The 15797-nt window shown below is 35.5% G+C and overlaps 1 protein-coding gene across 6 annotated transcripts in view; it reads left to right on the forward strand.

Annotated features, from left to right (window-relative positions):
- The window catches only part of LOC131842651 (homeobox protein homothorax), a 375683-nt gene that overhangs the window by 183165 nt on the left and 176721 nt on the right, over positions 1-15797 (forward strand). For 4 of the 6 annotated variants that reach the window (XM_059191223.1, XM_059191246.1, XM_059191238.1 and 1 more), the window contains exon 8: positions 3603-3611. The exons of the other annotated variants lie outside the window; for them this stretch is intronic. In XM_059191223.1, the coding sequence (XP_059047206.1) occupies positions 3603-3611 (9 nt within the window). The remainder of the gene's footprint in view (positions 1-3602; positions 3612-15797) is intronic. 6 annotated transcript variants of the gene reach the window in all.

The following is a 15797-nucleotide window of genomic DNA, read 5'->3' on the forward strand; positions in this document are numbered from 1 at the left end:
TCCATAAGTCCTTCCGCGGGTTTGAAGTGCCATCTGCACTCGCCCTCTAACGTCCGGTGAAGCTGTAAAGGCCAGCTGCGGCCAACAGCATTAGAGTAGTCCGAAAAAAAACACGTTCGTACTACTCTGACTTCCGTAGATCTAGCAGGTAAGGTTTGCAGGAAGTCTTCTACGTGTGTATCTCTGTATCACATATTTCAGCCGTCATGCTGCTTGCTTTGTCGAATAAAAGTTACAGATTAAGAGGTACATCTTAGTCCTCTAGAATGGCATCACATGAGTGATATCACTAGCGTGATATGATAAAGTGATATCCGCAATACTGTCCGTTAAAAAGCTGTCCACCTCATGTAACACTCGTGATACCACTCGCGTGGGAAGGGGGTAGTAATGTGGATTAATAATCCCATTGCTCTGTATCGTACCTTGGTCAGATTGACCTCCACGCGGTTCCTCCTGGAAACCATCAAGTTAAATTGAATGGTGAACTTTCCATGGACTAACCTGACCTCATACTCATCTAGTCATCCTTCACTGGTGCCCCGCTAGTATCAACCGTTAGTGCCGGCGGGTGCAGCATTCCATTTGCCATTAAAAAACCACTCACACGTTGCCATTCCAATCTCACACTTCCTCCTGTAATTTACGCTCGTACATTGGCAGCCCTATTCCACGTCGCAAGTTAACTAAACTGCATAGTTACATAAAGATCTATTTTTTTTAAGTTCGTGCAGTTTTTGGTCAATTGTGCACACAAGCACGTTGAAGGGTTGAGTTTAAAAAAAAAGTTTCCGTACTTAGTGCTTCGTTATAAGTAAATAATTCTGAATAATTAACACAGCGCCATCTAGTCCCACGGTAAGCAGAGCTTGTGTTATGGGTACTCGATAACTGTAATACATACTTAATTTTTTTTGTAAATACATACACAATATACACAGAAAACAACCAGATTGGTAAACAATCATACTCATGAATACAAATATTTGCACCGTGCGAGGAATCGAACCCGCGACCATCGCGAATTAAAACGGTGTGCTAAACTGCTAGACCGAGGCATCAAGAACGTACTGACCACCAGCATATAATTACATAGTATAAAACAAAGTCGCTGTCGCTGTCTGTCCATCCCTATGTATGCTTAAATCTTTAAAACTACGCAACGGATTTTGAAACGGTTTTTTTTAATAGATAGAGTGATTCAAGAGGAAGGTTTATATATATAATACATGTACACCCGTGCGAAGCCGGGGCGAGTAGCTAGTATTATATATATAGTTTACTTAAGTATCTTCCTAACATAAAGTATTAAAATGACAACGTAACTCGGTCGGTACTATTCTTAAAATATCATATCCCAACATGCTTACTTTTAATAATCTCCTGATAAGACATTATAAACATGAATATCAGGGCAACCTCGCCACGTTATCATTACTGAAGAAAGTTATCACGGCTTATCATGATAAATCGGAGCGGTTGACACTTGATAATTGACAGAATTGGACGTTTTGACAGGTGACAGATGAGTGACAGTTTTTATGGCGGGAAATTGTCGAATCGAAGCAATTAGGATTTGCTGATATTGTTACGAAAGACAAGGGCTGTATGGTCTTAGACTCTGTGCCTTTCCTATAAGGATAAATAAAATTAAAAAAAAGATAGTATTTGCCGAAAACTGAGTCGTTACGCACCTATATATATTCTTATTGTATACTAGCTGTTACTGCGACTTCGTCCGCTTGAAATTTAACTTTATTTTTCTAAAATAAAAATAACCTAAGTTACTCCTTATTACATCAGCTACCTGCCAAAAAACGTCCCGTCAAAATCGGTCCAGCCATTTCAAAGATTAGCCGGAACAAACAGACCGACAGACAGACTACAAAATTATAAAAAATGTTATTTTGGTGTATGTACCGTATTTATATTCATACTAACTGCGCACGCGACTTCGTCCGCGTAAAATGACGATACTTCCATATAATCTTTCATATCACCTTTCTACCCCTTGCAAACTTTTTTTCGCATTAAAAAGTAGCCTATGTCTTTTGTTAGGGTCTAAACTATCTGTGTACCAAATTTCATTTAAATCGGTTCAGTGTTTTCGGCGTGAAAGCGAGACAGACAGACAGATAGAGTTACTTCCGCATTTATAATATTAGTAAGGATGCATGTAGTAAAAAACGGTTATTTCAATATTACAAACAGACACTCCAATTTTATTTATATATATGTATAGATGAATAGATAACAATGATTTAATAGTTTTTTATATAAAAAGATATTTCGTTTATGCATAAGTGGGTTACAACCATATAGGATGTAGTGGCGTTACCTCTACTTGGCAAAATCTGCAGATATATATGTACCATAGTTTACATTCATTCACAATTAAAAACCAACGCTCATAACTGTACAGCTTTTTGTACTTCCCACACTCTTCCATCACTTACATATAGAGAAAACCCTATGACATGCAATTCCCATGCCCACGGAGATATCGCTAAAATTAAAAAAAAAAATCAATTGAAGATACAGTATCGCCAAAATTAAAGAAATAAATAAACTGAAGGCACAGTATATTCATATAGGTATGTTTAATTCAATAAAAATTCATCGAATCGATTATTAAAATTTACCGATATACCGTAATAACATTCGCATAAAATCGATTCGTGTTTTAATTAGTATCGCATTCCCTAACAACTATGTTACTTTTATACGATTCGTATGTTAATACTGATCATTATAGTGGTCTTATGAATGGAATACCTATTATTTGTTTGTCTGTATCTCCCTAATGATATACAGAAGCTTATCTCTGGCTGGCTGGTCATTTTGCGATAACAAATAGCCTTTAAATGTTTCTTAAAAATAAATTACTCATTTTGAAAATGGAACGTCGAACGTTCTCTAAGAGCTCTACGTTCCATTTTCAAATTATATTTTACCAATAACACAAGCTTAATCTAGCTGAATTTGGAACTAGATGCCGCTGTGTAAATTGTCCTAAGATTATTATTATCTATACATATAAATAAAATTTGGAGTGTCTGTTTGTAATATTGAAATAACCGTTTTTTACTACATGCATATGAATATAAATACGATACATACACCAAAATATTTTTTTTTACAATTTTCGTCTGTCTGTCTGTTTGTTCCGGCTAATCTCTGAAATGGCTGGACCGATTTTGATGGGACTTTTTTTGGCAGGTAGCTGGTGTAATAAGGAGTAACTTAGGCTACTTTTATTTTAGAAAAATAAAGTTAAATTCCACACGGACGAAGTCGCGAGTACAGCTAGTTAGATATTTTATTTTATTTATTCATTTATTTCAGGCAACTAGGCCCATATTATAAATACCTTATAGACTAACATACATATAATATAATATTTAAAAACCAATACAACGATATTGTCTGTGTGATCACGGAGATATAAAAAAACAGTGGAATCGATCGGACTTGTACAGATAGAGGAGGCTTTATGTGTACAAGTCGTGAAGTTGTGTAACAGATGATCGTACCCATTCTGTTTACAATTAAAATAGTACAGATGACGAGCCGCAACTAAAACTGTGTATCTTTTGTTACAGATGCTATGGGTGAGTACATCTGCGGGAGACAGCAGGAAATAATGCGCGTAAATCATACGCGCCGTAAAAACATCATGTTAACAAAAATTCCAATCTTCATAAAACTCGAAAATAATTACGGTATCTGCGAGGTTTTTTAAGCGAAAATAAGTCAATCGGGCAACACTAGGAGTCGGTGGGGATTCGACTCGACTCATAAACTTTGATTAGGTCATTAAAACATGTTAATTTATTAGTGTTCGAACGACTCTCGTTTGCAGTAAACACACGAATATAGCTCTTGACGTTTATTAGATATTGTCTAATTTGCGGTGGTGGGTCACGGGGCTGTTGCGACTTTTTTTGTATCAACCACGCCGTCGTGTAATCGAAAATCACCTCTACTGTAATTAACCGCATGGTGCAGAACTGTAAAGTATTCGATGGACGAATAAATAAGAAAATCCTAAACGCAATATTTTTATATTACACCTAGCTACTCGCCCCGGCTTCGCACGGGTGTACATGTATTATATATATAAACCTTCCTCTTGAATCACTCTATCTATTAAAAAAACCGCTTCATAATCCGTTGTGTAGTTTTAAAGATTTAAGCATACATAGGGCCGGACAGACAGCGACAGCGACTGTTTTATACTATGTAGTGAGCTGTACTTGTGTAATTAAACTTTATTTTTCTAAAATAAAAGTAGCCTAAGTTACTCCTTATTTCATCAGCTACCTGCCAATAAAAGTCCGATCAAAATCGGTCCAGCCATTTCAGAGATTAGTCGGAACAAACAGACAGACAGACAAAAATTTAAAAAAATGTTATTTCGGTGTATGTTCCTTATTTATATTCATATGCATCAAAATCGGTCCAGCCATTATAGAGATTAGCCGAAACAAACAGACAGACAGACAAAATTATGAAAAATGTTATTTTGGTGTATGTACTGTATTTATATTCATATACCTACTTGTAGTAAAAATTGTTATTTCAATATTACAAACAGACACTCCAATTTTATTTATATGTATAGATATTATCAAGATGGAATATTAATCAATTCAATTTCTCATTGGAGCCATATTGTGTAAATTAATAAAATATTCGAGAATCTTTTTAAAAATCGAACATCACGTTTCCGAGTTCGTAGGCATTTAAAATTTAATTACTTAACCAAATTTGTATCCAACTTTAGAACGTGACTTTTTCTTTTTTTTTAACATGTGTATCACAGGTTTTGCACATATACAGCTATCGCTGAACTGCTTGACAGTTTGTTGCAGAATAAATACAGTTTTTTTTACAATTGTACTTCATTTAAACTATAATAGAGAACTACTGTTACTTATATTACTGCCATTATGTGTATACACAAAAAATAATACAAATTTTTCTTTTTATAACCAACTTATGTTCGATTTTCAATTTTTTAATACAAGACCGATATAAACCTTATTATTTTCAGCCAGAATCAAAAAGTATACCCATACATATAAATAAAATTGGAGTATCTCTTTGTAACATTGAAATAATCGTTATTTGCTACATGCATGAATATAAATATGATACGCGGGTACACCAAAATAACATTTTTAATAATTTTTGTCTGTCTGTCTGTCTGTTTGATCCGGCTAATCTCTGAAATGGCTGGACCGATTTCGATGAGACTTTTTTTGGCAGGTAGCTGATGTAATAAGAAGTAACTTAGGCTACTTTTATTTTAGATTTTTTTTTAGTTATATACCACGCGGACGAAGTCGCAGGAACAGCTAGTATATTCTATGTTTAAAAATAATAAACAAATCAAATTGAAACAATAAAAATCGAACACTAGAACACACTTAACGCATTTACATTGTGCTATTTATCATAAAATACGCTGTATTCGAATTGAACAGCTCCGTCTCTTTCCAACGGTTGTTATTAGACAAGGATGGTGGTACATTGTTTTTTTTTCTTTGTTTCAAATCGTGTTATCGACTTGTCCGTCTGTGTGTTGATTTGTTCGCGTCGGTATCGGCTCTTAATATTAATTAATATTGGAATGAGCTTCGTGCTTCTACAGCGATTACGATCTGCGTATTCTTCTAGGGTTCCGTAGAATTATTATAATAGATTTTTATTTATGACAGCCTCGGTTGTCTAGCGGTTTAGCATACCACCATACTACCGATGGTCGCGGGTTCGATTCCTCGCACGGTACAAACAATTGTATTCATGAGTATGATTGTTTGTATCATTCTGGGTGTTTTCTATGTATAATATATATGTATACACAAAAATCAGTTGTCTAGTACCCATAACACAAGCTTTAGCTAGCTTAACTTGGGTCTAGATGGCGCTGTGTGAATTGTCCTAAGATTATTATTATTATTATTTATATTCTATATCTCCATAGAGTAGAAATATAGCATAGATAATAAAAAAATAAAGACAATTATCCGCCAACGGGTCTCTAAAACTGATTAATGGTTCCGTGAGGAGCTATTACACGGCCACTGATACGTATCCACTATCAACATGACCAGTATTGTATTGTAACTACGAACAATCGGTAGATGAATATTTTGTTTACTGAGGATACTCCAATCATAGAGTTTTTTATGTAATTCCAATGGCAAATATAATATAATGCAATATGGACTTTATTCTTCGCATTTAGCCTCAAATATGGGCCGTTTTTCGGGCTACTCTAATGCTGTTGGCCTGTACAGCTTCACTGGACGATAGGAGGCGTATGTGAGTGCAGATGGCACTCCAAACTAAGGACTTATGGAGCTGCTAAAGGCCAACTCCCGCCTGACGGATACGACTTTAGGAGGACACCGCTAGGGAATCGAACCTAAGCTCAGACCGTTATAATTTCTACCCCTGTATCATTAAGAAACATTTGCAATTTTACACTTATTCTTCAACTCGAAAACATTTTAAAATTTCAGCCTTTTTTCAAACACAAACACGTTCAGTAAACCACTCGTATCATTAAGAATATTTTTTAAGTTCCCGCCATTTTCCAAATTCAAAAATTATTCGAACAAGCCACTCGAACAGTTTATAATTTCCCGCCTTTTTACAAACACAAACATGTTCAATGAGCCACTTGTATAACTTAGAATCGTTTTAAAATTCCCGCCTTTTCCAAATTTAAAAATAATTTGAACGAGACACTCAAACAGTTTGCAATTTCCCGCTTTTTTACAAACACAAACATGTTCAATGAGCTACTCGTATCACTACGAATCTTTATAAAGTTCCTGCCTATTTTAAATTTAAAAATAATTCGAACGAGCCACTCAAACAGATTGCAATTTCGCGCCTTTTTACAAACACAAACATGTTCAATGAGCCACTCCTATCACTACGGAACTTTTTAAAGTTCCGGCCTTTTCTAAATTCAAAAATAATTCGAACGAGCCATTCAAACAGTGCAATTTCCCGCCTTTTTTCTAGCCCTTGTATATCTACCGTAACATCTACAAACTGCGTCGCCCCAATCAACGCCGGCACATCTAACATTTCAACAGCTAATTGTTCAATTTGTGTCATATAATATCACAACACCATTTATCACACGTCAGAGTGACAGTATCTGACGCCATCTGCAGCCTATCCACTCTAATTGCAATTGCATTTCGCTCATTACCCCACTAATTAAGTTCTTTTGTTTATCAACACGATCATTTGCATCTCTGAAATGTATAGCTCTGCTAATAAGATCTATGGTTTTTCTGTCTATGGTTTGAACATTCGCGCGTCGGCTTTCAGCTTTGTTGTTTTACTAGGGACGGGAAACTACATTTTTAAGAAACAAAAAGTTGAATTCATTGCCGACTGCGGAACTGTTAAGTTTTTAATTAGGGTGAGACAAAGGAATACACGCAATCGTCTTTGTCATAAGACTGGTCTTGTTTTGAAAAGTTTGAAATGTGTGTCGAACTAGGGTCCAAAACTCATGTATGAGAGGCACTAAGTAGAACGTTATACCAAAACAATTTTAATAGTACGTTGTAAAGCTGAAAACTTATATAGAAGGCTCTAGAACTATTATAGCGTGCGACCATAAAGAGTATCTGTCAGAATTCCTGGGATACTTCTAAAAATGATCCAAAAAGTCAAATATACCATTGAATATAATGTTTTGACACATTCTGAACAAGCCAATTCAGCAGAGATTCAAATTTCGAACACAATATTCAAGATGGCGACCTTCGCAAGTCGTATATCAATCGTGATTTACGCGCCACGGTCGAGGTCGACGACCGCCCGAATTTCGTTCAGAAATGCACTCGGCGAGTAATTTATTTGTGACCATCTATTATTTTGTAGACTCACGAGGTCCTAAACACAGCTGACATTAATATATCATTTTACGCGACGGTCGGCCTTACTTAGCGGCGTCTCTGTCGCACGCGCGTCCCGCCGGCACGTGCGACAGCGACAGCGATACAGGGGCAGAGTAGTTTGCGTTTTCACTTTTTATAGTAGCAATATATTTGATCAGCTGATCGTCATGACGTTTACTGCGGGCCGGAGTGTAGAGTATTTAATAATTTACATTTGAGTGGTTGTTTTTTTTTGTCCGCGCTTGTCTAGGTCGCGGTTTATTTATAATGTTGAATATTTATCCGATAGTTCGGCTTCTGTGAGGCCGCCGGACGCCGGACCATAAATTTGACGTGCGGTTCCGAAAATTTGAGATTAATATATAGCATGGAAAATAATTCATAACTTTAATATGCATATAGGTAATTAAAATGCAGTTAGTGGCAAATAGATGATGATAATGCCCGCTTATTAGTGTGAAATATGTACGACGTAAATTACAAAGTTACGTTAGTGTCACATTTAGTTTGAAATCGAAATTAATCTCCAATGAAAACAGGTTGATCGAGTTTTTTATTTAAAATATAATGAGCATTATAAGTTTAGTCATTGACCGCCAAAATATTAAAAAGTTATCTCAATAAATTTTTTAATTTTATTGTTGTTCTAAAATTTGAAATTAGAATAGGATGCGAAACTATGTAACAACTTTTATTAGTATACATTAATGTAACAGCTACGCACTCAAAGATAATTCCAAATTTAAAAACTTAGTGTTGATAAGTTTTTTTTTTTCCTCTATACAATGATGGAACTGGCAAAGACCCTTAGACCGTACAGCCATTACAAGTTCAGTGCATTCAGCCAGGCTAATATTTTTTTAATAAATACATCTAACCAGTCATTGAATAACAAACTTTTAGAATATCTTCAGTAACAGTAACAGTATACTGGTAGAGCGATATAGTGACAAATAACAGGACTAACTAAAGTTTCATGTGGATGGTACTACGTAGTGCGTGTGACGGAAAGCGCACGTGGTTCCTGTAAATATTTTTGGTGGCAATCGATTTCCGAAATCCATTCGGTACCCTCGCGCCGCGCCGCCGCCCGCCATCATGAGTTATATTTATATGGATATTCCACCTAAAAACAACTTGTATATTTAAAATAGAAAATACTTTCAAATAAACTTAAAGTTAAACACTTTTAAAAAGTCAACATATATACATTTATACTAGCTGTGCCCGCGGATTCACATGCGTTAAATTTCAGTATATATATAAATATATGTATATATTATTCTGATGCATGAGCAATATTACTGTAAAGTTTCATAAAAATCCATTTAGTAGTTTTTGCGTGAAAGAGTAACAAACATACATACTTGTAATATTAATAAGATTAAAATATAACGTACATATTTTTTAATCTACCGCTGATTCGGAAACTGTCTCATCACATGAGATAACAAGAAAGAGACTTCAGTGTTGCCCTCTTAAAAATTATTGTATTATATATTTTTTTTGTTTTTATTTATATGTATAAATTAAATAGGTATTTATAGTTCCTATATATTTATTTGGAATGTCTATTTATTTAAAACCACGAGTATCACTATAATCGTAAAATTAAAATACCAATATTTTTTTGTAAATACATACATGTTAGGCATAGAAAACACATAGACCGATACAAATAATCATACTCATAAATACAAATGTTTTTGCCGTGCGAGGAATTGAACCCGCGACTATCGGTCGTAAAGCGGTGTGCTAGACCACCGAGGTCGTCAACAACTTTAACCCGCGTCTTCGCTCGCATTGAATCCACTAAATAAGTATCGGAGATCAATACAATAGAAATTAATCAATATGATGAATATACTTTGTAGCAAATGTATTTTTTTTAATATTTGTTTTTTTTATTAAAAAGTACCTCCAAGAACACATGTACAAAATTTCATGACGATCGGTTCAGTACTTTACTCATCAATATATGTTTGTATAATATATTTTATTTATGATATATAACAAAGCTTATAATTAATTACATTAATAATTACATGGTAAATATACAATAATAAAAAAAAAAACAAAACAAAAACCTAAATGTTAATTGCTTCTTTGAAGTTTCCCATAACGCTCGCAGCATTTCCACGTTGAATTGCTAGGGAAATCTTTTGCGCCAGATACAATCCGGTACGTCGATCCTCTGTCGATAACTCGTTTATATGTTTGTTATTTGTTTAGTTTTCTCCTGTATGTATATTATCTATCTGTTCATTTTTCAATCCGTTTCCCTAAGGTTGCTTTGAAAAGATTGCTTTCAGCAATAAGGCCGCCTTATTGTAACTATACATGTCCTTTAATATATTGTTTATGTCTTTTTCTTTACTGTGTGTTACAAATAAAGTATATTCTATCTATCTATCTACTTTTTGTGTGAAAACGTAACAAATATTAGTCATCATCATCATCATCATCGCAGCCCGGAAGACGTCCACTGCTGGACATAGGCCTCCCCCAAAGATCTCCACGACGATCGGTCCTGCGTTGCTCGCATCCAATGCCTTCCAGCGATCTTGACCAGATCGTCGGTCCACCTTGCTGGAGGCCTTCCCACGCTGCGTCTTCCGGTCCGTGGTCGCCACTCGAGGACTTTACTGCCCCAAACATATATTAGTAAAGATTTTCTATTTCGATGCGAGCGCGCCGACGGCGTCGTATCCATGTTAAGTTAGCGGCGCGCGTATCGCACGGGCGACTGTCATTAATCTACGTGACAGTTCAAAATTTAGTTACCGAGGGCCCGCGCCCCGCGCCCCGCGCCCCCGTGCCCCCGAAGCCCCGCGCCCCGAGCCCCCGAGCCCCTCCCGCCACGCAAGTTTTTGAGGGATGCCTAAATACGGTTTTAGTTTGTTCGGCAACTATGAATGCCTGATATTTATTGCTTGTTGTCTTTTAAGGGTGAGTCTGATAGTGTTGATATGGGTTTAGGATCGGAACGTGGGGCGCTCGCTGAAGTGGGAGAAAGTAAAATTAACATGTTTTTTTTTAATTTTTAACTAGTACTTGCATGCGACTTGCTTTGCTTTTTGAGAATAATATAAGCTATATCTGATCTGATGAAATAATTCATCTTCATGGCAAGTGTTATTGGTTTTGTTTACACGTTTAGTTATGAGGATATAACAAACAAACAGACAGACACTTTTGCATTTGTTATGTTGATATGAATTTCATTCAAATTAAATCAAACATAATGTAAATATTTCCTATTTAATATACGGTCAATAAAAACGCCGATAAGACACCAATTTGACATCTGACGGTAAATGGTAACAGTTGTCTATTTAACATTAACAAATTTGAACCCAAGACCCTTTAGTCTTAATACTAGTTTGTTAAATTGCATAACAACTTCCATAGTCTACACTAGCATTGTAAAATTGAAGAGTTTGTTTGTTTAGTTGAGCTGAGCTGATCTCAGAAACTATTGATTCGAATTGAAAAATTCGTCTACTATTGGATAGCCAGTCAAAGAAGGTTTATAGCCAATATAACATCACGCTTCGACCAATAGGAGAAGAGTATCAATAAAAAAATACAAAAACGTGGGAAATTTCATCCTTTTCAGAGCAAACAAAGTCGCTTGACTCAGCCAATACCTAATGTTTCAAATCAATATGAGAAGAATCTGAATAACTTTTATTAAAATATAAAAAATGTAAATAATGCAGGTAGAGTGCCATTTCCCTAAAAAACCATAAACAATCTAGCCAAGGTTAAAAATCGAGGGTAGTTAGTAAATTATCATCACGCCGTACAATGAGTACGCGGCAGTAAATATGTCATTATCGATCAATAGTTACCAGGGTAGCATAGCGCTGGGGCGGTGTAACGATGTTGCCACTTTAGCGGTTTTACCAATAAAACTGGTGAATTTGACCCCACTTTTCAGTGTGCAAAATTTGTTTTGGGAAACAAATAAATAATTAGTTCACTTTTCTTGTATTACCAAAAAGATCCTTTCAGAAATACATATATACCATCATCTTATTTGTTAAATTTAAAGTAATTTGCCTAAATATTAATTTAATTATTTTGACATGTTTTCTATTATTTTTTATAACGTAATAAGACGTGATTACATCTCAGGACAATTTCACATAGCATGTTATGGGTACTAGACAATTGATAGAGAAACATAAATATTTTATACATATCATACATAATATACATAGAGAACATCCAGACCGGCACAAAGAATCATGATAAATGTTTGTACCGTGCGAGGAATCGATCCCGCGATCATCGGAAGTAAAACGTTGTGCGTAACCGCTAGACCATCGAGGCTATTTTTGATAAAAATAATCCATGTTTTTATGTAAAGTTGTAGTTGCTTGCTAAATTATAGCTGGCAACACTGGTGTGTAAGCAAGTATGATGCCCTGAAGACGCCCCGCCGCGCCTGCCACGGGCACGCTCAGGACGCCTATATTTCGAGACGGCTAATTACGTTTATAATCCACCTTGTTTATGGGAGCTTGGTAATTTCGGATTGCAAGCTTGCTCAAATTATTGGCGGGAAAATGTAATAAATACATTTTTTTAATCGTTATAATGTTCCGATTATGATGGGAAATTTGACAACTTTTTTTTATAGTCATAAAGATAATTTGGTATGATTGAAATAATTGACTCTATACTAGATAATAAAAAAAATCTGGTTACTAATTAATACATTAATGGAGTTAAAATTTATTACTATCGTACTATCTCGTAGCTAATAGAACTCACATATGAAAATAAAAAAAAACGTAGTCCTCTATGCATCAAGTAAGTTATTTAAATAGGTTTATTTGTAATTAGATATTTAAGTAAAAATGGCGACCCTGTTCCCTAGTAGGTTAGCTTCATTCTATTTTAGAGTTAATTGCTGAAAAAATATAGTCTCTTTTTAAATAACAAGACTGACTGGCATGCATACATTCTGCGAACCGAATTCCAAGAATAGTCGAATAGCGCCAAATTATTCCATTTTCAAATTTCGAAACGGAAAAACCGTAGACAAAATATGTGAATCCTTGACACTTTTTGTATACATCTGTAAGTTTTAATCAACATAGAGCATTGACCCATAAAGTCGCGCCTAACCTTTTAAAAAAAGGCGCGGGCTTCGCCCGTAAGACCCCGTGTCATACCGGCTTGTAATTTTTTTCTAAAAGTCGGCATGAATAATCACATTTTTCTATACGTTCCGCATTTATTCGAGCATCGGTCTGTAACACCGGAATGTCTTAAGTGCGGTAAGGAGGCAAAGGAAAATACGCTTTGAGGTCGATGTAATAAAGTGTATATTTAGATGCTGACAGGTAGGGTTGTGAAATTTATGAAAATGACGCCGTGCGGGTGTGTGTGCGGCCCTCGTGACTGGCACAATTTTCTATCGGAGTGTATTTTTGCTTTTTTTATTAGCCAACTATAGGAAGAAGGGTTTGGTGTTTTACATTCCATGTTTACGATTTACATATTTTTTTTATACTCCACATAATTTTCTTTAATAAAAGATTTTAGACAAAATAGTCGCTAGTTTATTATGTACCTAAAAACTAAAATTACTTATTCAGTTAAATTTAGATGGACATTTGATGGAAATCGATAACTATCGCCTTCGTCTGTAGATAGAAATGACATTTGCACTAATAATATAAAGAAGAAATATTTGATTAATATATGTAACAAGTAAATTCAAATAGTATTGGACCGATTATAAAATTTGGAAACGAAGACTATACCTAACTCAAGATGTAAAAATGTCCACCCGGGTGACAACAGGAACATACTGACCGATAACTATCCGTTTTACGAAGATATTGCGAAAATAATCATCGACATCGGTGCAAAATCGTCAAATATATCATCTATTGAAATTATAACTTATATGTATTTATAATTCAAGTTCTCGTTAGTTTAGCGATTTAGCAAACTGCCTTACTTCCGTTTGTAGCAGCTTCGATTCCTCGCACGGTACAGTATAATTAATTCCAAAAAAATGTGTCTAAATATTTCTATCAGTTGTCTAGTATCCATAACACAAGCTCTGCTTGGGACTAGATGGCGGTGTGTGAATTGTCCTGAGATATTATTTAAAAAAAAACATAACATGAAGCAATAACTGCGATCGTGACCATACGAAATCAATCAGAGCAGCGTGTTCAACACGTGTCAAACACATTACACTTGTAACCGACTGCGCAGGTACACCATCAAAACACCATTACTGCCCTAAAGTTTTTATTCATGACCCCCATAGACTGGGTGGCGTAGTGGTGTAACTCTTATATTGCAGTTTCTGATCGTGACTCGACGAAAAGCGGCGTATCTGTATATTTCATGAATAATCATATTTCATGAATAGATAACCTCAGTGGTCTAGCTGTTTAACCCACCGCTTTACTTGCAATGGTCGCGGGTTCGAGTACTTGCACGGCGCAAATATTTGTATTCATCAGTATGATTGTTTGTATCGGTCTGGATGTTTTCTATGTATAATATGTATGTCTTTACAACAACAAAAAAAAGTGTTTGTATCAGTTATCTAGTCCCCATAACACAAGCTTTAGCTAGTTTAACTTGGGTCTAGATGGCGCTGTGTGAATTGTCTTGAGATTATTTTTTTAACATATTACTCGCTTTTTAGATATTACTCTCTTTTTACAGTCTACCTCAGGTATTCCGTTTTACTTTGCTCCAGGATGCAAATCATCTGAGTGACACTGGTCATTCGCACCCCCTAGGGGGTGAAATACCCCGACATCAAGGCAAAAACTCCCGACTAACTGAATTATAAGTCTCTTAGGGAGGTTTACTTAAAAACTTAAGTAAACCATTCTATTCCTGTATAGGGTATGATATCCGCAGTGTCACTGACCTCAATATAAGTGCCATAACTGATGACGTCACAAGACACATCGCTCCACTTTCCCCGTGATCGATGACGGACTGTCAAGCCAATGTCAAGGCCGCGTTTGACAGCTGTCAGCGGCCGCCGACAGCTGTCAAAGTGGCGGGTGGTGAAAAACGCGGCGCTGTCACCTCGTAATGGATAGCGGGAGTAGGTACGGTCGGTGCCGTTGAACTTTGAGCGGTTTTTTTTAACTTATATTTAGCATGATACAGCTTTATTTGTACGTTTCGTGTTTAATACGACGTAAAGTTTCTTGTTACAACTTTATGTTATAGAAAACTGATTTTTTCTTCTGTATTTGTACAAAATAGGACACAAAGCTTATTTCTGGTTACTGTATATACATAAGCTATAAACCCTGGTTTTGCAATACTATTTTTATATTTTATTTTCTACTACGATGGTGGCAAATAAGCATACGGCTCATCTGATGGTAAATGGTTACCGTAGCCTATAGACGCCTAAAACACTAGGGTAGTCACGTGCGCGGCCGACCCTTATTACTCTCTGATAACATATATCAAATCAAATCAAAATATCTTTATTAATGTCAGGTTTAAACAAACTTATAATAAGTCGAGTCTAGGTTTTATTCCGGTTATTTTTAATATATATATATCCGCCCTTGATATAGGATTATTATACTACTAATATCGGTTTAAAAATAGGGGTTAACTATAGAAGGGTGAAAGTTTAGAGTTGTATGTATTTTTAATACCGAATTATGAAAAAAATTAAAATAAAAGAAGTAAAAAAACAATATTTCGGGATGGTCCAACTATTCTACCACTCAGGAGTATAAAAAATAGTTTACATCCTATTCTCAGAGCTACTGAATATACACACAGAATTTCATAAGAATCGGCCAAGCCGCGTCTGAGGTGTTTTGTACCAAACACTGTGACACAAGA

The sequence above is a fragment of the Achroia grisella genome, unplaced genomic scaffold (genome assembly GCF_030625045.1).
Source record: "Achroia grisella isolate CSIRO2021 unplaced genomic scaffold, CSIRO_AGI_Agris_v1 utg1086, whole genome shotgun sequence".
Lineage (NCBI taxonomy): Eukaryota > Metazoa > Arthropoda > Insecta > Lepidoptera > Pyralidae > Achroia > Achroia grisella.